This window comes from Camelus bactrianus, chromosome 6 (assembly GCF_048773025.1).
Source record: "Camelus bactrianus isolate YW-2024 breed Bactrian camel chromosome 6, ASM4877302v1, whole genome shotgun sequence".
Lineage (NCBI taxonomy): Eukaryota > Metazoa > Chordata > Mammalia > Artiodactyla > Camelidae > Camelus > Camelus bactrianus.
In genome coordinates, this window is record NC_133544.1 from 73,764,375 (window position 1) to 73,789,150 (window position 24,776).

The window sequence follows — 24,776 nt, forward strand, 5'->3', positions numbered from 1 at the left end:
ATTAAACCATTTTCCATATTGCGATCCCCGTCTTTGTCCAGACCAGCTGCTGGGCAAACTGCTGGCAAGTCCGCTTGTCATGTGACTGCTGCTCAGTGATTCGGCTTTGTGCTTGTTGCTGTTGACAGCTGAACCTGCCATTGTGCATGGAAGAGAGGTAATCAGGTTGTCTCACACGATGGGTCATGAATGTGAGGCTATGTGAGGAAATAAGGAAACTGGAAACTGCAGTCACACAACCAGGCCACGTGATGCTGGAACGTTACTCATTACTGCTCAGAATTCAGCAGTAACTGTAGGAGGTCAGCAGCAGCTTTCTGTCTCCCATTCAGAGAGCCTCTAGGGAGGTGATTGTGTCCATTGATCTTTATCCAATCTGGCACATCTTATTAGCATTCTTATTTGGGGTCTTCTAATGGTTGGCAGTCTCTCTTTTCCCCATACTGAGTTTGCTTGCTTTGCTTGGGGTCTAGACAGATGAGTCCTAGAAAACAGGGTTAAATAATGTAAAACATGGCAAATTATGATCAAAGAATCACTTGTGGTTGTCTTTTAAAAATTATTTTTATTGGGGGGCTAATTAGGCTTTTTATTTATTTATTTATTTTAATGGAGGCACTAGGGATTGAACCTAGGACCTCCTGCATGCTAAGCATGCACTCTACCCCTTGAGCTATCCCCCCACCCCCTGGTTGTCTTTTTAGAAGCAGCTGTGGGAATGGCATGAGTCTTTACATTCTATTCCAATAAATCCGTCTTTCATCTTTTCTCGCAGGATCCTGCGTAAGCAATCTATTTACAGGGAGGAGGAAAGCATTAGAGCTAGATACTCATCTGTCTATCCTGTGAATTCCTTGCTTATGTCCAGAGAGTACAAGAGCCGCATATGGGACCTACCAGATCTCACATGCCACCTGGACAGTTGTCCGTGGGAACGTTCCTTAGGAAAAAGGCATTGTTAGAAATAGCAAAATCTTTTATAAACAAAGATATGTGTTTTGTTGATCTCAAAGCTCAGTTTTCCTGGTTCCTTCAGGAACTAGGGGCTGAAACTGGGAATATGAATTTGTTTCTCTGTGCAGTATGTATATTTGTTACCTCCAAGTATTTGTTGCTATGTGTGATTTTCTTTTTTTCTTTTCAGAGAAAGAAGCCTAGAAATAGGGATTTTTGTTTTTATCTTTTGATAAAGGTGATAAGAGTTGCATTCAGTAGAGAGGGTATATTTTAGTGTCTGATACCAGAGAGACCCTAGACTTTCCACTTTGACTCTCATCTCCTTCCTAGATGAAAGATGGTGAAGTATAGTGATTAAAAGTGTGGTTTATTTCCCAGATTCGCAAATTACTAGCTGTGACCCTGTTCCAGTCCCTTTATCTCTCTGTGCTTCAGTTATCTCATCTGTAAAATGGGGATAATAATGCCTACCTCAGCGTTGTTGTGAGGACTAAATGAGTATGTAAATATAAAACACTTCGAACAGTGCATAGCAGAGAATAAATGCTATGTGTGTTATTTATTTATTTATTATTATTATCATTATTAACTTCTCCAATACCTGATCAAGATCTTATCCTGCGTACAATAATTTCTCCAATCCTTTTACATTCACAGCAGTGTATTCCTCTATCCTCCCTGGTAGCACGTGCATTTTAACAGGGGCACTGTGAAGTTATACCTAACTCAGATGAGAGAGAATTTCCTACATTCTTCAGGATAGTGGGGAAAATTATCTGGGGCACATTGTGCCAAGAGGTTGAAGAATCCAGGGAAATCACATGCTTAGGAAATATCTAGAAAGATAGAGACTTGAATATGTCTCAGCTTCCTTCATTTCTAGCCCCATGTTTTCTTAAGTCAAGAAGCTACAGGGTCTGCACTGCCTCCTGTGGAAACCTGACCAGGCTCTGTAGTTTTCTTCCCTTGTCTCATAACCATGTCCACTGAGGAGAATGCTAATTCACCAGCTGCTTGCCTTAATAGATTCAAGAACAGGGCCCCAACAGTGCAGAAATGAGGCTGGATACAAGTTACTGTGGAGCTGAGGAAAGCTAAGAAGGATGACCAGCTGCTGAAAGGAGAAATGTAATAAGCTGATGACACTGCTTCTCCACTGCAAGAAAACCAAAACAGGGCACTGTAAATTGATCTGTTGATGATACTGTGAAAGGCACAATGTTATTTGGAAAGCCAGCTCCAAGCTACTCATGCTGCTGGGAAATTGCCTTCAAGGAAAAACAGTGCCCCCCACCTCACCCTGACGATATAATCTGGACTGGTTTAATTCCAAAATTTGTGTCCTTCGAGAGCAGAACTGATTGTTGTCCTATTCAGTTTGAATCTGCCTGGGGCTCATTAACATCGGTTCCAGGACTTCAGAACAGGCCAGGGCTGTGGTAGATAGAGGTGCTGTAGCAGCATTCATTTCTCAGTTGGTGTCTCCCCATGCCTCCATCAGTGAACAAGATGTGTCGGCTCTAGAAAACATTGCAGGTGATGGTTCAGTTTTCCAAGACTTAGTTATCAAGTACAGCACAGTTGGTCCACTGTTGACTCTTCTTGCAGTTCCTACCATGTCATCTTTAGCATATGGTCACTTGTATCACCTTACCTGGACACTTTCAAAGCTTTGTTGCAACAAGAATCCTGCACCCCTGTTAGTTGCTGTTGAGTAAATTCTTCCTACTTTAGTTTGTCTCCTGCAACACGATGATCCAGAAATATTAACAGATATTCCTACTAGGCCATTTCCTCCCCTACTGATGGTCTAAATGAATGGATTGAAATGGTCATGAAAACAGGAATTGTGTCCTAGCTTGTGAAGCTTCTAGGAGCTACTCAGTTGCTGAATGTGACTGAGAGCCTGTGCTAAGAGCCATTAGGAATATTGCCACTGAAACAGATCAACAGACTTAGGTTGTAATAGATCCAGGAGCACTTGCCATCTTTCCCAGCCTGCTAATGAACCCAAAATTAATATTTGGAAGGAAGCTGCATGGACAATGTCAAATATGACAGCAGGCCTCCAGGACCAGATACAGCAAGTTGTGAATCATGGATTAGTCCCATTCCTTGTTAGAGTTCTCTCTAAAGCAGATGAAAGGAAGCTGCATGGCTGGGATCAGCTATAGAAGTGGTAGACCAGTTGGACAGACTGTGTAGGAGATCATTCATGTGGCATAGCTGAACTGTTGATGAACCCTTCAACTGCAAAACATAGCAAAACTACCCTGGTTATTCTGGATGCCATTTCAAAGATCTTCCAGGCTGCTGAGAAACTAAGGTGAAACTGAGAAACTTAATGTGATTGAAGAATGTAGAACTTTGGACTAAATTGAAGCGCTGCGAAACCATGAAAATGAGCCTTTGTATAAAGCGTCATTAACCTTGCCCAAGGAATATTTCCCTATGGAGGAGGAAGGAGATCAAAATGCTGTGCCAGAATTTACCTCCGAAAGCTACCCATTCCCAGTTCAGGATGGCATTCCCGGGACCATTAACTTTTAGATTGTGCAGCTGAGGCACAAGTTTCTTACCATAAACATGTACTATGCTTGGTATAGTTTTGTCTTACTGTTTCTCTAGTAAGAACTCCTAAAATGTGGTTTGTTATTGTAGCACTTTTTACAAGGGAACTATACTTGAACATTTCCAAACTGTACATTCTTTACGAAGCTTATCATCTCAATAGGTTTATTATTTCTATGTGAAATTTCATATCTATCAGTGTCCTATAGATAAAGATTAAATTCTATCCTTTTCTTTAGAAAAAAAAAAAAAAGGAAACAGCAGCAGCTATGGGTCAGCAGGTGGTCAGGGCCTGGAACGTTCAGGGGAGCCCTCAGGCTTTGCTGCAGTTCTAATAAAGGAAGTTGGACTTTATACTTTGTAGTGCTGAGAGCTAAGGGTTGGAATGCGTGGATTCTCGGGAGATCTCGGCACAGGATGAGGGGAAAGTTGGCATTGGTTAGTCACACTTCTTGGTACTGAAAAAGACTTTAAAACTACATCCTACGCTCCAAGTATTTATAGCACCTTTATTCATAGTTGCCAAAACTTGGAAGCAGCTGAGGTGTCCTTCAATAGGTGAATGTGTAAACTGTGGTACAGCTAGAAAGAAATGAGCTATCAAGTCATGAAGACACATGGAGGAAACTTAAATATATATTACTAAGTGAAAGAAGCAATCTGAAAAGGCTGCATACTGTATGATTCCAACCATACAGCATTCTGGAAAAGGCAGAACTGTGGAGACAATAAAAAGATCAGTGGTTGCCAAGGGCTACAGGGGAAGGGAAGGAGGGATGACTAGGTAAAGTATAGGGGATTTTTATCAGAGCAGTGAAATTATTCTTTATGATACTGTAAAGGTGGCTAGATGTCATTATACATTTGGTAAAATTCGTAAACTATACAAAACAAAAAGTGAACCCTAATGTGAACTATGCAAAGTTTAGTTAATGATAATATATCATCGTTGGCTCATTGGTTGTAAAAAGTGTACCACAGTAATGCAGAATGTTAAAAATAAGGGAAACTGATTTTCTATAAACCTAAAACTGCTCAAAAAAGTCTTTTAACTTAGGAAAAAAGTCAGTAGATTAGGGAGGAAAAATATTTGCAATGCATATGGCAGATAAAGGGCTGCTGTTTATAATATACTAAGAAGTTTCTCATATTGACAAGAAAAAGAAAAACAATACAGTAGAAAAATGAGCAAAGGATGTGAACAGACACTTCATAGGAGAGCAAATCCAAATCGCCAAAAAAAGAAAAAATGATGAGTTCAAACTCAGTTACTGCAGTAACAATGACATATGAATTTGTATGGTCCAAACTAAGAGCAGTTAAAAAGATAATAATTTAATCCTTTGACCTAGCAGTCCCATTCTTGAAATACATTCTATAAAAATAAAAGCATTGGTATATAAGGATAGACGGTCAAGGACACTGACTGATTGATTGATTGATTGATTATGGTTCTCAGTTATTTTACTGGGATATATGTTTTTAATTTTTCAGTTTTATTAGGTAAAATTGTTACAACTTGACTGTGCACATATACAATGTATTGCATGTAAATACATATATGTATACTGCACACATTAAAAAAATTTACATATATGTACTGTTCATTGTTTCTAAGAACAGCTTAGAGCTTTAGCCTTTTAAACTTACATAATTATCAACGGAATAAAGCCAACCACAAAATAAGAATCAACAGAATGCAGTAATCCATTCATAAAGGACTGTCAAATGTGCTTACACATTCGAAGAATCAATCATCTGAGTTATAAACAGTAAGTAGTTCATTTGTGTCCTTGTTTTTTAGATTCTACATATAAGTGATAGGGCATTTTTCTTTCTCTTTCTGGTTTACTTCACTTAGAATGACGATCTCCAGGTCAATCCATGTTGCTGCAAATGGCATTATTTTATTCTTTTTTATGGTTGAGTTGTATTGATTGTATATGTATCACATCTTCTTTATATAGTCATCAGTTGATGGACGTTTGGGTTGTTTCCATGTTTTGGCTATTGTAAATAGTGCTGCTTTGGACACTGGGGTGCACGTGTCTTTTTGAATTTTATTTTTCTTTGGGTATTTGCCAGGAATGGGATTGCTGGATCATACGGTAAGTCCCTTTTTAGTTTTTTAAGGAACCTCCATAGTGGCTGCACCAATTTATATTCCCAACAGCAACGTAGGAGGGTTGCTTTTTCTCCACACTCTCTCCAGCATTTATCATTTGTAGACTTCTAATGATGACCATTCTGGTTGGTGTGAGGTGATATCTGATTGTAGTTTTGATTTGCATTTCTCTAACAATTAATGATGTTGAGCATCTTTTCATGTGGTTGTTGGCCATCTGTCTGTTTTCTTTGGAGAGATGTCTGTTTAGTTATTCTGCCCATTTTTTGATTGGGTTGCTTATTTTTTTGACATTAAGATGTATGAGCTGTTTGCCTATTTTGGAAATTAGTGCCTTTTGGTTATGTTGGCATTGGTCAGTTGGCATCACTTGCAAATATTTCTCCCATTCTGTAGATTGTCTTTTTGTTGATGGTATCCTTAGGTGTGCAAAAGCTTTTAAGTTTAATTAGATCCTGTTTGTTTATTTTTGCTTTTATTTCCATTACTCCAGGAGCTGGTTCAAAAAATATATTGCTGTGATTTATGTCCAAGAGTTTTCTGCTATGTTTTCCTCTAGGAGTTTTATAGTATCTGGTCTTACATTTAAGTCTTTAATCCATTTTGAGTTTATTTTTGTATATGGTGTTAGAGAATGTTCTAATTTCAGTATTTTACAGGTGGCTGTCTAGTTTTCCCAGCACCACTTACTGAAGAGACTGTCTTTTCTCCATTGTATATTCTTTCCTTCTTTGTCATAGATTAATTGACCACAAGTGCATGGGTTTATTTTTGGATTTTCTGTCCTGTTCCATGGATCTGTGTGTTTGGTTTTGTGTCAGTACCATATGGTTTTGATTATAATAGCTTTGTAGTATAGTCTGAAGTCAGGGAGTGTGATTCTCGAGCTCTATTCTTCTTTTTCAAGATTGTTTTGGCTATTCAGGGTCTTCTGTGTTGAGGATATTTAGTAAACCATTGTGAGTGGGGATAAAATAGTAGAAACAAGTGATTGCCCACTTATAGGGGAACGATTGACTTAATTTTGGTGCATTTACACCATGGAAGATATTCTAGATGACTTAGAAGAATTTCCATGAGACGATTTTAACTGAGAAAATCAAGATGTATGATAACATCCCATTTTTAAAAGAAGTAACCATATCCCATAAATTTGGGAGTGTGCATGCATTTATGATTATGACTGTGGGAAGAACAAGAAACGATGCCAGTTGTTACCACATTACCTGCAGATAGGGGTTAAGGTATGAGGAGGGAAAAGACGGATGGCAAATAAAAAGGAAATAAAGCAAAGCATTCCCTCTGGAGGATGAATGATATCCCAACTATTTCAGATTGTGTTTGTGTAACTGACTGTGTGTGTGTGCATTAAAAAGGAAGAGTTATATGTTCATGGTATGTTATGTGATAAAAAAGCAAGTTTCAGGTTAATGTGTATTGTATGTGTCTATTTCAATGAAAACAAAAACGAAGAACTGTATATCCTTGTATATGTGGAAGAAGGTATGGAAGGACATACCTGTTGAGTATATCCTTCCTTACCTTGGTATCTGACAGGGACCTATTGGGCACTTCAATGAGTAGGATTAGAGGTGCAGTAAAGAATGGAAGGTTAGCTTTTTCTTCATGCATTGTATTTTTTCGCTTGGTACAAAAAGCGAGTATTTGAAATTTGTAATTTGAAAAACATTTAAGAAAGAAAAATGTAATTGTGTCTGTCTCTAATAAGGCTTCAAATTCTGGTCATTTAATAATGACAATATGGGTGAAATTTGGGAATAAGATTATAATTCTTTCCACATGCAGGTGAAAAAGTTAATGGAGCAAAAAGACTCCAAAGTGATTAACAAATGGCAGTAGGATCAGACTTTATTGCTTTTGGCCAAAGGCTGTAACAAAATTTTACTGAAACTGCTCTAAAGAAATACTGAAAAGGAGACCTGGTAGAGTTTCTCCCAGTGTGAAGCAAAACAACAGGAAGTAAGGAAACCTTGAAGAACAATTTTAAATTGTAGAGTAATAGCCTAGTGTTCAGCAGATAAGATTTGCCTCTCCTGATAACTCTGCGAACAGTTGTTTTGTTAGTGGCAGAATATCACAGCGGTTAAAAGCAAGAGCTTTGTTTAGAAGTACTTACTACCTGTGGGACTTCAGTTTTCTCATGTGAAAATTAGAGAATGAAGATAATAGTAACTACCCTCATAGATGTATTATGGGGATTAAATGAATTAATAGCATCTAAGGTGCTAAGAAGAGAGCCTTACACAAAATAATTGCTTAGTAAATGTTACTGGCTGTGTGAATCTAAAACCCTGATTGTGAATAAAGCACTTCTGTTCAAGTATTAATTGTGCAAAGTAATCCTGACAATCATCCTTAAACAACAGGAATAGTGCATAGCACGGTATTTTGCTTTAGAAGGCACTCTACAAATACTGGTTGAGTAAATAATTTGACTTGCTTTCACATGATTTTATTAGATCACTTTTTGTACCAGGTGAAAAATAAAGTCTCTGTTTAGGTTAATATTATTTAATATATTTATATTTTTGAAAATTAAAAGGAAAAGGACATCTATAGGGTGATAATTTGGGTGCATCTTAGTTAATGGATTCAGGAATAAAAGAGATTCCTATGTATTTAAATATATACAACTTTCAATAGGGAATATGAGGGTACTAATTTGTGTTTTTAAAAAAATCATTATGGAGAAGAGGATTCTGGGAAGACAGCATTAACGTGTTTTCCTACCTAGATAACAGTTGCAGTGGCAGAATCTGATGTAAGTGTTTTGGAACTCTGGAGTCTATCAAAGACTTCCAACTTCCAGGGGAACACTTGGAAGATAAATTGAATTTCAGTCAATTTCAGCTCTTAGCACAGTAGCAGCTATCCATTCCCTGTCCCCAGTCAGGTGGCAGGCAGCGGTGCACTGGTCCTGGAGCATCTTGCACGTAGCGTGCAGAAGTCAGGGTGTGCAAAAAGAACCCTGTTTCCAAATATCAAGAATCTGTACTCTGATTGCTAATTGCTGCTTCTGATCACAGAGGTGCAGACAAAGATGTAGGCAGCCATTGTTGTTACACCTTTCTTCAAGTTCCTCCCCATCCAGCTGAAGTGACTTCCAGAGGATCTAAAGGGAATCTTACTCTTTTTCCACTTTTGGGAGCCAGACATTGAAGACCAGGACATTCAAAAACTACAAAACAGGGAAAGTTAGAAAGTGACTGCATGCCCAGAGAAAGGCTTAGAAAAGATCTGAGAATACCTTCGGATTACACCTCAGGCTGGTCCTCAGCACAGAGACAGCCTACAACAATCGAAAACACAAAAACAATAAACAAAAAATAACAAGAAACAGCATATTCTGGAGAAAGGAAAGAATCTGATTTCCAGAGTTACTACATTATTAGATTCAAATGTCCAATTTTTAACAAAAATTCACAAGGTATACAAAGAAACATGACATTTTGGCCCATTGGAACATGACATTTTGGCCCATTCAAAGGAAAAAATTGATCTACAGAAACTACCCCTGAAAAGGACCTAAAGGCAGATACACTAGACACAGACTTTTAACTGTCTTAAAGATGCTTGAAGAACTAAAGGAAGATGTGGAGAAAGTCAGTAAAACAATGTGTGAATAAAAATCAGGTGATCATTTCAATAGATGCAGAGAAAGCTTATAACAAAATTCAACATCGATTTACGATAAAAATTCTCCACAGTGTGGGTATAGAGGGAACATACCTCAACATAATAAAGGCCATGTATGATAGCTATCATACTAAACAGTTAAAAGCTGAAAGCATTTCCTCTAAGACCAGAAGTAAGATAAGGATGCCTACTCTTGCCACTTTTATTAACATCTCACACCTGTCAGAATAACTATCATCAAAAAGACCACAAATAACAAATGTTGGTGAAGCTATGGAGAAAAGGAAACCCTTGTACACTGTTGGTGGGAATGTGAATTGGTGTAGCCATTATGGAAAAGAGTATGGAGGTTCCTCCAAAAGCTAAAAATAGAATTGCCATATGATCCAGTATTCTACTCCTGGGTATATATCTGAAGAAAACAAAAATACTAATTTGAAAAGATGCATGTATCCCAGTGTTCATAGCAGCATTATTTATAATAGCCGAGATATGGACGTAACCTAAATATCAGCAGGTAAATGGATAAAGAAGATGTGGTATATACATAAATGGAATAGTAGTCACAAAAAAGAATGAAATTTTGCCATTTAAAACAACATGGATGGACCTGGAGGATATTGTGCTTAGTGAAATAACTCAGAGAAAAACAAACACTGTATGTTACCATTTATATGTGGAATCTAAAAAATAAAACAAACAAATGAATATAACAACCCCCTCCCCGACTCAGATATAGAGAACAAACTACTGGTTACCAGTGGGGAGAGGGGAAGGATGAGGTAGGAGTAGGAGACTTAACAGGTACAAACTATTATGTATAAACTAAGTAATCTGCAAGGATATATTGTACAGCACAGGGAATATAGGCAATATTTTATAACAACTTTGAACAAAGTATAATCTAAAAAATTTTGAATCATTATGTTGTATACCTGAAACTAATATGATATTGTAAATCAACTATACCTTGGTTTTTAAAAATTAAAGAAAAGGAAACCTAATCCTTAGCATGACCCCAATAGTTTCATCTTATCTTCCAGCATATCTGATTTTCTGAATTTGACCTGGACAGCCATGCATTTTCATTACTCTTGGCTTTACATGTATTACTCATACTGCCTAGATAATCAATCTAATAATTAAAATCCTACTCATTTCTTGATCCCAGTTCACAAGTTCCCTATTTTATGAAGTCTTCCCTTCTTCTTCAGCTAATAGCATTCTCTTCTCCTTTTAAGTTTTGTTGACTATCTTCCTTTTGCCCTTCCAGATCAACTCATCAATGTTTCCTACCCTCTTCCGTGCCCCAAGGGCTGACCAGTCGGACTAATCAGTGGGTTCCCTTGCCCTCTGGCTTGAGGTTGTGGTTAAACAATGGAGAATCCTAGCAGATCAGGGGGAGAGGTTTTCTCATGGGGGTTTGGCTTGGTCTGGCCTCATCCTTTAACTTAAGGTCACAACTCCTCTCAAGGTGGTGCTCTCCGTGTGATTCTCTCCCTTCAGGTTTTGGTGAGCTTTTCCACACCTTGTCTGTTTGGGCCCTGGGGTGGTGAATTTCCAGGCACTGGTTTCAGTCTACTCCACTGTCATTTGTCATTTTCCTACTCCCCACTCAAACCTTTGTAAGTAGTCTTTTTACTTAATTGAACTTGAATATTCTGATTTAAATACACCATCTATTTCTGCTCATATCCTGATTGATACAGTGTAACAATAGGTCTCCTGTACCTATAATATGTGTTTCATTATATCTTTTTGGTTGACTTTTAATTTGTTTCAACAGGATTGAAAAATATCTTATGCTTGATTAGCAATTTCATGTATTAAGTATTTTCTCATAGTTCATTTGATTTTTACAATAAACTTTTTACAGTGAATGTCATTCCCATTTTACTGATAAGGAAAAAGGAAATACGACATGTGACTTACAGTAGGTCATACAGCTAGTAAGTGGCTGTTAGAACCCAGGAGGCCTGACTTTAGAATCCAGGTGCTTTCTGTTGTTGAGTATACCTTACAACTTTTTATTATTTAAACTTTAAATTTTTTTGAAATGATCATGAATTTACAGAGAAGAAAAAAATACATTCAAAAAATGTTTTTCCTAAACCATTTGAAAGTTGCCAACCTGATACTCAGTTTCCCCAAATACTTGAGTGTGCATTTCCTTATAGGGCGGAACATTCCCTAACACACCCACAATACAACCTTCAAAATTGGAAAGTTAAATTGTTATATTACTACCATCTAATTATTGGGCCCCATTTGAGTTTTGCTGATCATCCCAGTGATGCCCTTTACAACAAAAAGATCTGGTTCAGAATCACTTGTTTCATTTAGTTGTCTTATGTCTAATTCAGTCTGGAAGAGCTCCTCAGGTTTTCCTTATATTCATAATCCTGACACTTTGGAAGATTATAGGTCAGTTATTTTGTTGAATGTTTCTATTTTTGTATATTTTGTTTTATTGAAGTATAGTCAGTTTACTATGTGTCAATTTCTGGTGTACAGCATAATGCTTCAGTCATACATGAACATACATATATTCATTTTCTTACTGTTTTTCACTGTAAGTTACTACAATATATTGAATATAGTTCCCTGTGCTTTATAGTGTGAACTTGTTGTTTATCTATTTTATATATACTAGTTAGTATCTTCAAATCTCAAATTCCCAATTTATCCCTTCCCCCCAAGTAACCATACGTTTGCTTTCTATGTCTGTGAGTCTGTTTCTGTTTTGTAAATAAGTTTGTTTGTCTTTTTTTTTTTAGATTCCACATATAAGTGATATCATACGGTATTTTTCTTTCTGGCTTACTTCACTTAAAATGATGATCTCCAGGTCCATCCATGTTGCTACAAATGGCATTATTTTATTATGTTTTATGGTTGAGTAGTATTCTATTGTATAAATATACCATAACTTCTTTATCCAGTCATCTGTTGTTGGACACTTAGGTTGTTTCCATGTTTATTTTGTAGAATGTTTCTTAATTTGGTTGCCCAGTATCTCCTCGTGATTAGATTAAGATTATGCATCTTTGATGGGTGTATCACGGAGTTAACTTTAATTGCTTGATGAAGGTGGTGTCTGCTAGGCTTCTCCACTGTAAAGTTACTCTTTTCCCTTCTTTGTAATTAATATTTTGTCAAAAGATACTTTGAAACTATATAGATACCCCATTCCTCATCAACCTTTCAAGTTATTTACTTGTTTATATTTGCATTGAGTCATGGTTTCCCACTTTATTCAATGAATGAGTTTGTTAATATTATTGATTATTATGACACTCAAGTTGTTCCCATTAATGGGAAATGGCATTTAGCCAACCAAGATCTGGGTGCTAGATGTGATTGTTGCTATTGGGATATCACTGTTCCTGGGTGTTCTCAGTAGAGTTAGACAAAGGGAATATATATTTTCATATACAGATGTATATGCACATACACATGCACACACGTACATCATGTTGATTTGTCTTTATATTGAAACCCATGAATTTTCACTGATTCTGATCAGACACTATACAGTTACAAGAAGAGAGTCAGGAGAGAACTTGAGTGCCCAGTGGAGTAACATAAAAATAACTCAGCCAATCTCGGAAATTTGTTTAAGGGCAGGGGATGCTTGACTAAGGAGAGTTGAGTTCAGAGAATTTCGGAAATTGAGGGCTTAAAAACAGTGAAGGTGGCTCTTCTGTTTTTTTTTTTCCTTTTGTACTCCATACTGCTGGAAATCATTGATTCTGAGTTGCAGTTATAAATACTAGTTGCTACTGATGTTGCTTAATAGTTTTGGGTTTCATTCATCTCATGTTATGAGAAAATTGTCAATTGTTGAAAACTCTTTAGGATAGTTGTGTGAATTATGAACCTCTAAAATTGTAATTGTGAAAATGGATAACAGAAATGTTTAAAATGCTTTATTGTTTCAGTAATATAGGAATGAAAAGCCGTATACAGCTTATATATTCTGAGTAGCAATCATATAAAATTTATATATTTGTAGAAAGATGGAAAAGTGCAATAGAAATATATTGTGTTCAGCAATAGCATTTGGTCAATTCTTCAATTTTTTTTCTTCTTTTGGATGTCTTTTCTTACTGATTTGGAAGTTCTAATTATATATTGCAATATTAATTTGCTGTAAATCTACATTGTAGATAATAAATCTATACAGTTTTGGAGAAGACAGAAGAAAATGAGATAGAAGTGCTTATACATTTCAGCCTTATTTTTCCTTCTTTCTGCTAACTAAAGCAGTTTAATGGATGCACTTGGATAAAGACTAAGTGCTTTGGTCTTTTCCAGGTACCTCCTGGTACTATGGTCATGATAGTAGCTGTAGGGTCAGAGGAATTTTAAGTGGGGACATTCTGGGAGATTCTTTGGGCCTGTGTCATGGTTGAGAAAACTGCAGCCCTTCTGTATCTTCCTCCTTCCTCTTTAGGTGGAAGCTCATGGATCATTTAGCTTGTGGAGGGCTTGTGAGAAGATGGCTAGTCTATAAAACCCAAGCAGAAGATCCTAGAAAGATCCTATTTTATCTGGCCACAGAGTAGTTTTCATTTTAGAGAGTGATATTCTCATACCAGTGAAGGGTTGTATAGTGAGAATGGACTTTGCCACTCCAGCGGGCCTCCTTCACTGAGGCTAAGAACAGATAGCTGCTGCCATCTGTCCTTTTGTACCCATACTTCCTCATAGAAGTGAAAGCAGTAACTTCAGTGAAGGGATGAGACAGATTTGTTTGGCTGTTTATGGGGTTACTTGCCTGGATGTTTGTTGTTCCTGAGGTGGGAGGTCTTTAGTCATTGGCATGACCTTTCCATGGTTGATAGCCAGGTATTAAGAAATGGTAAGTGGAGGCCCAAAGGTTTTTCAAAAGGAGTAAAGTGACCTAGTTGTTCTGTTGTCTCACCCAGAATTCTGACTTCCTGAAGGATTTAAATGACAAGGATACATTTTAGATTTTGTGGTGACATAGCCCTGAGGTCACCCTCACTTAAGGGAGAAGGCCTTTATCTCGGGGACAATATTCAAAGGGTCTTATCTCAAACCATGCTTGAGACAGATCAAGTGCCAACTCTGCTGTGAAGCTTTTTCTACCTCAACCCACAGTCATTTTTTTTCCCTAGATATAATATTTATGTCTACCCTTCATCTATATTCTACTGTATACTACTGTTAAGCTTTTTACTAAATCTATGGCCCATCTCTCCAACTATATAGTAGGCTCGTTGTAGATTGAGACATTGTTTTAAATGTCTTTCAAAGCTCTCACAGCACCCTGTGCAGTGCTTGGTCCCTGTTAGGGATTTAATAAATACTTGCTGCCCGAGGTGAAAAGAAGCCTGGTTGTGGGATCTGCCCACCTCAAGATTGGTTTCTTTCAGAAGAATTCTTCTTCTTTCTCTCCATTGGCTATGGGAATGCGTTTCAAAATTTCTCCTGTAGTTTCTTTCTCCTCCTGTTCCTTAGGAACTGTTTAAACAATTTCCATGGTATACATTGCATGGGGGTATATGCCATATGAATAAATATGGGAAATAAGTATCTCTGCAGTTCACAGTATAAAATGAAGAGGCCAAATAAGAAATCTAGTTTTATCTGTGAAAGTCAAATATAGGCTGTTGCCTGTTTTCTCTGGAAAAATCTGCTACAGAAGACCAGGGACAGGTCCAAATAATGTTGATTAACCCCTAGCTGGGCTTACTGTGGAAATGGACTGTCTGTGAACATTTATATGGGGTAGAGACCCAAAGATCAGTGACCTTCAGTGGCATTGAGGGACTAGCCCAGAGTTTACCTGACGTTTATGAAGAGTGGCAGCATTTCCTGACACTTTGTGGGGTTGTTTTGGCAAAGCTGTCTTTTCCCCCCTTCCTAAATCTCCTGTTTGCTCTTTGAGTAAGCTACTGCCAAGTGGACAGTGGAGCCTGGTCTATGGCTTAGATAGACTTGCATATTTGATGGGTGAGGCTATAGCATGCTTTCCAGCTTGAGAAATTAAAACTTTAAATTAAAATAAATATTAAGTTGGCTAAGCATAAATATAGGGGAAACTACTTATGAATATCATAAATAACTATAATAAAATAAAAAATAAAAATAAACTGGCTCAGTCCTCATTATAGCCAAGTATTCTTATATAAATTCTGATATTATTATATAAGTATAATAATATGAGAACTATATAAATATAATAATATCAGAATTTAACACCTGGAAGGGACATTAGATATTATCTAGGAATAGAACAAAAGTCTGAAAGAATAAGGTATACACCAAAATGTTAACAATGGTCATCTCTAAATGATGAGATCATTTTAATCAGAATTTTCTTGTTTTTTCTATTTTAAATATGTTATTTTTATGATAAAACATCATAAGAATAATTCTCACAGTGAATACTCAAATACTGATCCATGTTAGTAAAGATGATAGTCTGTTACTGCGTTAAGTAGAAGTGTTACTAAAAGGGAAAAAAGTTTTCTAGTACAATCCTTTTATTTTAACAGTGGAGTTATAGACCAAGATAGATAATCATAGAATTTAAAGTCATTTAAGTGGAATACATCATAGAATTTAAAACTATTTTCTCAAATATTTTCTTAGATAAATTAACAAAAACTGGTGAACAGTTTCTTTTCTGTGTGAAAATCTTAGTTTATAATGGCAATTTCATTTTATAATAGAAATGAATGGGTCAAAAGGTACAAATTTTCAGTTATAAAATGAATAAGTCATGGAGATATGATGTGCTGCATGGTTGCTATAGCTAATAATACAGTATTGCATATTTGAAAGTAGCTAGGAGAGTGGATGGTGAAAGTTCTTAGGAGAAAAAAATTTGTAACCATGTATGGTGATGAATGTTAACTGGACTTACTGTGGCAATCATTTTAAAATATGTATGTGAATATTGAATCATTACATTGTTTACCTGAAACTAATACAATATTGTGTCCATTATACTTCAATTTCTTTTAAAGGCCAGAAAAAAAAAAAAAGAAATGTATGAACTGAGGGCCAAGAATTTCATGTATTTTATTGGCTAGGTAATATCTTTCGCTGTAATTTGATTTTCATATTTATGAAAGGGAAAGAATAATCCCTGTGCCCTAGCAAAACCTTTAAGACATGAAGGTTGGTGAAGGTTTTTTGGAAGTAAGTTTTTAATAGGACAGAAATTAGAAAATTTTCAAAAGTTATCTATGTGAAGTTAAGACATGCTAACTATGGTATCTGTATTCAGGTATCTATTTTCAAAAATAAGTACATGGTTCCTTTTAAAATATATGAGGGTAGAGATAAAGATGACTCTTTTGAGTAGTCTTTATACAGAAAAATGGAAAAAAATAAAATCTGGTATCAATTTTTTTAAAAAGCATAAAAAAGTGCTTACTTTTTGCCAGACATTTGTCTGAACGTTTTACCCGTATTAACACAGTTAATCCTCTCAAAAACCCTGTGAGTTTTTGGTGCTTTTTATCTCCATTTCACAGATGAGGAAACTGAGGTAGGGTTACGTGCCCCAAGAACTAGGTTTTGAATCTAGAAAGTTGCAAAGCCTGTGTTCTTAACCAATACGCTGTAAGTGTAGCTGTTTAAGAGGAAGAGAAAGCATCCTAAGTCTTTTCCCTAACTCCAGACCCCATTAAGTTATTGTTCTACATGAATGCTCCCTTTTCAAATACCGCACCCCAAACCCTGTTTTTCTATACTACCACCACAAGTTTGGAGATAGTGTCAGCCCTACCTGAGTGTCTGTGTGATGAGAAGTGTAAGTACAGCTCTGGGTTACTTGAGGTTTTCCTAAGTAACTAACAGCATTAGTGAAAACATGTGTTTGAATAGTTTCCAGAGTTGTCTAAAATTATTTTCCAGTTTAAAGACTCCTGCCAAAGAGTTAGTTTTTAGATTTTTAAAAACTTTTCCCCTCCTATTTGAAATGTCCTGATTACTTCTCACTCCTTCAACAATTTCTGATAGCTGTGTTTGAAATCAATAGTTATTTCACTATTGGAGTATAACCAATATTTTATAATAACTACAAAGGGAGTATAACGTTTAAAAATTATGAATCACTGTGTTGTGTACCTGTAACTTACAGTACTGTAATCAACTGTATCTCAATTTTTTTTAAGTAAAAATTTAAAAAAATTTTTTAGGATTTTTAAAGTTATGGTAATTTTTTAAATTGGAGTATAGTCAGTTACAATGTGTCAGTTTCTGGTGTATAGCACAATGTCCCAGCCATGCATATACATACATATATTCATTTTCATGTTCTTTTTCATTAAAGGTTGTTACAAGATATTGAATATAGTTCCCTGTGCTATACAAAAGAAAAAATTTTAATCTATTTTTATATATAGTGGTTATCATTTGCAAATCTCAAATCCCCAAATCTATCCCTTTGCACCCCCAATCCCCTTTTAACTATAAGATTGTATACTATCTCTGTGAGTCTGTTTCTCCTTTGCAGATGGGTTCATTCGTGTTTTCTTTTTTTGTGCTTTCTTTTTTTTAGATTTCACAAATGAGTGTTATCATATGGTATTTTTCTTTCTCTTTCTGGCTTACTTCATTTAGAATGACAATCTCCAGGTCCATTCATGTTGCTGCAAATGGCATTATTTTATTTTTTTATCACTGAGTAGTATTCCATTGTATAAGTGTACCACAACTTCTTTATCCAGTCATCTGTCGGTTAACATTTAGGTTGCTTCCATTTCTTGGCTATTGTATATAGTGCTACTATGAACATTAGGGTTTATGTATCTTTTCTAATTAGAGTTCCCTCCAGATATATACCTGGGAATGGGATTGCTGGATCATATGGTAAGTCTGTTTTTTTGTTTTTTAAAAAATATCCATACTATTTTCCATAATGGCTGCACCAAACTACATTCCCATCAGTAGTGTAGGAGTGTTCCCCCTTCTCCACACCCTCTCTAGCATTTATCATTTGTGGACTTTTTAGTGATGGCCATTCTGACTGGTGTGAGGTGATACCTCAGTGTAGTTTTGATTTGCATTTCTCTGAAAATTAGTTATATTGAGCATTTTTTCATGTGCCTATTGGCCATTTGTATGTCTTCATTGGGGAATTGCTTGTTTAGATCTTCTGCCCATTTGTGGATTGGGTTGTTTGTTTTTTGTTAAGTTGTATGAGCTGTTTATTTCTGGAAATTAAACCTTTGTCAGTCACATTAATTGCAAAAATTTTCTCCCATTCCATAGGTTGTTTTGTTTTGCTTATGGTTTCCTTTGCTGTGCAAAAACTTAGTAAGTTTAATTAGGTCCCATTTGTTTATTTTTGCTTTTATTTCTATTGCCTGGGTAGACTGTCCTAGGAGACATAAACATTGGTTTATGTCAGAGAATGTTTTGCCTATGTTTTCTTTTAGGAGGTTTACAGTGTCTTGTATTATATTTAACCACACAAAATCTATGGGATGCAGCAAAAGCAGTCCTAAAAAGGGAAGTTTATAGCGATACCAGTCTTCCTCAAAAAATAAGCAATCTCAAATAAGCAAGCTGACCTATCACCTAAAACAATTAGAAAAAGAGCAAACAAAACCTAAAGTCAGTAGAAGAAAGTAAATAAGAAAGATAAGAGAGGAAATAATAAACTACAGATTAAAAAAACAATAGAAAAAAATCAATCAAACCAAGAGCTGTTTTTTTGAAAGAGTAAAAATCGACAAACCTCTGGCCAGGCTCACCAAGAAGAAAAGTGAGAGGACACAAATAAACAAAATAAGGGGGAAAACTTTAAATTTATTTCATTATTTTGAACCTTTCTCATCCTAAATTGAAGTCACAGATTTTTTTGTTATGTGTCTACTTGGGACTCAGAGAATATAATATGTAATAGAAATAAATACAAAACTACCAAAACAAGCAAACAAAAAAAATCAATCAATGAAAAATTGCTTTCGGAAAATACAGGGCAACCATTATTCTTGGACGTTAAACAGTCATCATGAATCTCCAGAAGCATAGTTGATTTTTACTGGCTTCAAGAAGGTATATCTGATAATGTCACTGATATGGGGGAAATCCATTCCTTAAAATGTATCAGGTTGATCTTCTTTTTCAAAAATAGACTTTATTCAGAAAGAGAAAGAAAAATCCATATGATACCACTTATATGTGGAATCTAAAAATAAGGCTACAAACAAACTTATCTACAAAACAGAAATAGAGTCACACAGAGAACAAACTTATGGTTACCAGGGGTTAAAGAGAGTGGGAAGGGATAAATTAGGAATTAGAAAATTGCACCTGTTGGGAAGTGATGAAAATGTTAGCTATCTCGATTGTGGTAGTGGTTTCACTGGTATGTATAAGTAACAAAATTCATCAAAGTGTACATCTGGAGGGTAGAGCTCAGTGGTAGAGCACATGCTTAGCATGCACGAGGTCATGGGTTCAATTTCCAATACCTCCATTAAATAAAATAATAATAATAATAAATCGAATTACCTCCCTGCCTCAAAAAAAGTGTACATCTGAAATATGTGTAGTTTACTATACAGGAACTATACCACAGTAAAGGTGTTAAAAAAAAAAAAAGGAAGGAAAGAAAGAAGGAATCTTCAAACATGTTTTTCATAAAACGTCCGGGCAATTGCTTGAATTTGGATAAAGACATGGACAAAGTGGCATTCTGTTGTCTTCCTTCATAATCCACTGAGCTCACTTTGCTGTGTGTGAGTGGTGGGAAGAAATAACATTTACACTAGATATGGCCTTACTCTGTCTGCACTTCTGTTCCCACTTCCCACTGGAGCCCTAGTAAGAAAGGTCGAGTTTTGTGGAACATCTCCAACCAGTAAATGGATGGCAGCCAACTCAAGTGGTCTTAGGGAAAGAAATTACCTCTCCTTCTTCAGTCCCTGGGAATTTAACCCAGACAGATGTCAGAAGGCAGAGAGCACCCTGCCCAATTTTCAGCTTTGCTAATATAGAAGTGAATGAATGGAGAGGGAAAAGTACAGAGCTGGGAAGGAGATTGGGAAGTGGGTAGGAATGATATAAGGCCCAAATGTTTCACTGCTCCCCTATGCCTGAATATTAGAAATAGAAAAACAAACAAACAAACAAAAAACAAGTAAGCAAAACATAAATAATTCACTGGCCAAGAGCGTAACTGCAGCTTCTAAAACAGAGTTAGTGTAGTCTTAAGTCAGCAACTCTTTCTTCGCCTGCAGTGTCCCTAGTTATGTGTATTATCCCACTTAATCTTCACCTGTGATATACATAGAAAATATCCACTTTACAGCTAAAGAAACTGAGGCTTAAAAAGTTCAAGTACTTTGTTCAAGATCACAGAGCTATGAACTGTAAGAATCGTATTCCACTTCAGAACCATATCAAGTGTTCACAGAACTGAAGATAAAGTGGAAAATGGGTGAGAAACCATGGGACCTTAGCAGAGAAACGAGGCAAAGCCATATCACAGAATAGTCTGATTTGAGCATTACACTTGGCAGGAACTTGTACCGCTGTATGCTCAGGGTGCAATACTGTTGGACTCTCAATACCACCATGGAGAATTTATCAGCTATTCCTTTGTTTTTGTGTCATTCTTTCATAATTCAAGCTGGAGCACCTAGTTGACGGGCCTCATTTCATGTGTTAGTGTTCTAGCTGCCAGGAGGTGGGGAAGATTATCTGGCCTCTTCTGTATCTGTTGGGGAGGATTGCTTCCTGCTTCCCACCAAGACTGACACAGTGAGAGATTCCCTGCAAATAGGAAGAGTAATCGGATGCTGAGCAGAAGCCATACAAAGGGTAAATGTCTGCCACACCAGGCATGGCACAGAGATATCCATGTTGCATTCTGCTGAGGACTGGTTGAATTGGGAGTTGTGCCTTCCCCATAAGCCAGGCTGTTTTTTCCTGATCCCAGGATCTGCCTGACAGAGTCCAACAGGACTTTCAGGCACTACACAAAGTGCAGGGGTTTTCACACGAGGACCTCTGGCTGTTTCTGATTCTCTAAAAAATGACCAACTTAGGGATGAGTAACAGTGAAATCAGTCATCTGTTAGCATCAATTTGAAGAGGGAGCTTATAGAAAAGGGGCCCATACGGAAAACTCCTCCCTAACTTCTGGACATAACTGATCCTCAGTGTGGGGTCTTGAGACCCTGAGTTTGTGTGATACGTTACCCAGCAATATTTCATTGTAGCTTTACCTGATTAACCATATTAAACTTTTTTTTTTCCGGTAATAGGAAGGAAAAAAAATGTACATGGTCTTCCTTCATGAATTTGCTTGCATGTCTTTGCCCTTCTCCCAGATTCTGTTTGCCTGAAGATTAAGGACCAAATTGATTTTGTATCTTCAGTGTCTAGCATTATGCCCAGCATATAGTAAGCACTTTAAAAGGTATCTGAATGAATGAATGACTGAATGAATCTTCCTTAGCAATCTTTTTCTGAAATTGAATTGATTGTTGTAAAATGGTGGGGGAGATTTACAGTCATGTATGATTGAAACATTTTATAATATTTTAGGTTAAAAAGTAATTTAAAAGCTGCTGTGGAAAGAAGGACCACCAGAGTGACATGCTCCCTATGTTTGTTGTTACAGGTGTTCCAGGATCTGGGGACTGAAGTACTGTCTGGAGCTGCCAAAGGGTACAACATATGCCTTTTTGCCTATGGGCAGACAGGCTCTGGGAAGACATATACCATGCTGGGCACCCCAGTGAGTATTGGGGTTGGAATGCAATAGCTTCCTGAAGCCACAGCAAGCCTGAGTCTTGCATTGTCCTTGCCACTGAGAGAGAATATGAGTTTCATAGGCAGTCAACTGTAATAAGTTTTCATGCTTCCTCTTCTGTATTAAGAATGGGTATCTCAGCAGTTTAATCGAAAGGTAAGCTGTGAATAATCAGCCCTTCTTTATTAAACCCTGAAGAACCTTAGAATTTTACCACACCTTTTGATGAAGCAGACCTTGTCAGTCCTGAATTTCTCATATCATTTCCAAGTTCATCACTTGTAGCTTTTTAACACCTTTGGTGTAGGCAAGTCCCAGACAGAGTCTTAAGTGCCGGCTGGGGCCTTGTGGATATGGGGCTGTGTGTGTATTAGATCTGAGATTTAGAAAGAAGCTGCTTGGATGGGAGTTTTCAAAAGTGTATAGGGCTTAGGAGAGTCTTCCTTTATCATGGAAAATGAGGAGGCTAGAGTTCTTAAAGACTACCTCTGTTTTGGGTTTAGAAGTACCCTGGTGAGATGAACTGTGGGGCAGGTGACACATAACACTGCACAGGGACATTCTCTAGGACACTATTCCTCCTGAAAGATTATCCCTGCTGCCTTGGGCCCAGCTCACTGTGTACTGTGTCCATGTTTAGTGTGATTTTATATATTTGAAATTAAAAGTAGAAAATGCCCACTAAACGAAGGATGTAGAGCCCTTAACCTGAGTACAAGTTAGCACTGGATCCAAGATGAATAAAGACGCCACTTCCTCTTAGTGTGTATTTTGAACACCCACATACTCTAGTCCTCTTGTGTGTGTAGGGATGGGAGGTGGGGTTCCAGGAGGTACCACTGTGGTAAAATGAGTTTATCCAAAAAGGATGTACCTTCACTGCGTGAAAGCAGGTACCTGGGTTTGCTAGCTTCTCCTCTCTTCCGCTCATGGTGGTGATCGGCCTCTGATCTGGTATATTCCTCCCATGAGAGTCTCCTGGGAGCACTCACAGACAGTCCTCCACATACCACCAGTGAACCTGCCTGAAGTGAGGAGGCTGCGCAGGGAGCCCATCCCTGCTGAGGGTGGTTTCTGGGCATTGCGGGAAGAGCATCACCATGAGCGAACAGTAATGCTTTCCTTTCTACTGTTTCCAGGCCTCTGTTGGGCTGACACCACGGATATGTGAGGTATAGACTCTTTTGACTGGATTCTCTCAAAGTAGGTCTTCACTGTACACTCCCTTCAGTGAAACTCCAACCCTCTGGTTTGTGCAGGGTCTCTTCGTCCGGCAGGAAGACTGTGCCCCGCTGCCTTCCTCCTGCAGGATTAAAGTAAGGTAAGCACCTGTCAGGCTCTGCGGCCTGAAGTGTTTATATTTCCACTCTAGATTCTAGCATGTTCAGCTGTCCTCTCTGCCTCCAAAGTCATCCAGAGGGACAGGGAAGAGCCACAACAGAACTAGTGGAGAGAAAACAAGGCAATGAGAACCATACTTGGGTTTTGAGTTGTAGGAAACTTAATTCCTATCCTCAGGCTTCACAAGCTGGTGTCTCCTGTGGACCAGCTTACCCTGGCTGCCTGGTTTCCTTTCCTTCATTTTCTGTAGAGTTTCATACTAGCTTTTGGAATTTCTCTTCCAGTCCCCTACTGGGTTGCTCTCCAGGTCAGTAGTTCCCAAACTCTGATCCTCAGACTAGTGCTGGCTACTCTACTGTGAAGATTTAGCCAGTTTGTGGTGTAAATGTTGGTGGAAGGTTACCAACTGCTCTTAGTTCTCTGTATCCTTTTTTTTTTTTTTTTGGTGTTCAGTGTCCTTGTTTAAAAACATGAGATATATAGTTCACATACCATAAAATTCATACTTTTAAAGTATATAATTCAATTATTTCTTTTTCAATATTTACAAAGTTGTTCAACCATTATCACTATTTTATCCATAACCTTTTCAGTGCCCTAAAAAGAATGTGTCCTTTTAAAAAATTAAATGATTGTGAACATTTTTTTTACATTTTTAAGTTTGTAAAGTAAAAATTTGCAAACCTGTGTGTGTATAAACATATACATTTATATTAAGTGTTTTATTGTCCGTGAAATACATCAACCATTATTCTAAGAGATATGTGGCATTCCTGTGTCCAAACATGAGAAGGTTAAAGATAAAAAGATATACAAGGAGAGCGTGCAGAGAGCAGCTTTGAGCTGGAGCCTTTGTTTCTGACTGCTGGCTCCACAGGCAAGCATCCATGTTTTGATGAGGAGGACCCTTCTGTGAGAAGTCTGCTTTTTTGTTTAGCAAAATCTTTACTGATTTTAATTAAGAATTATAGCTATGTTATTATTTTTAGAAGGAATAAAATGTTAGTAGGTACCAATAAGACAGAGCATATCTTAAACACAACCCCAGTGTATAAGACAGGTAAAGTGAGAATTGTCCTACTTAAACTAGGGGTGGGGACCAGAACTCGTCTCTCTTAGCTTCCCTTGTTACTTAGCAGTGGCCCTAGAGATGCCTTCAATGAATAGTAAGAGCTCAAAGATCATGTTTGAAAACCACTCCAAGAAACATGCTTGTAGACTCATTGCTGTGTGGACCTGGTCAAGGCACAGGCTAGGGGCAGCGTACCCTAAACCCGTGCTGAAATAGCCTCTTAAAGGCTGAACTTGAATCAGCACTGACATTGTAAACCCCAAAATGTGAAGTGATGACAGCCGGTGCTAAAAACCCTATTT

General features: G+C 37.2%; 1 protein-coding gene and 1 pseudogene across 5 annotated transcripts in view; both read left to right on the forward strand.

Annotated features, from left to right (window-relative positions):
• Window positions 1-24,776, forward strand: part of STARD9 (StAR related lipid transfer domain containing 9) — a 108,332-nt gene that overhangs the window by 30,162 nt on the left and 53,394 nt on the right. For 4 of the 5 annotated variants that reach the window (XM_074365967.1, XM_045524282.2, XM_074365970.1 and 1 more), the window contains exons 4-6: window positions 21,930-22,046; window positions 23,201-23,233; window positions 23,321-23,382. In XM_074365967.1, the coding sequence (XP_074222068.1) occupies window positions 21,930-22,046; window positions 23,201-23,233; window positions 23,321-23,382 (212 nt within the window). The remainder of the gene's footprint in view (window positions 1-21,929; window positions 22,047-23,200; window positions 23,234-23,320; window positions 23,383-24,776) is intronic. The other variant, XM_074365968.1, reaches the window with a different exon arrangement.
• On the forward strand, window positions 58-10,916 carry LOC141577954 (importin subunit alpha-1 pseudogene; annotated as a pseudogene).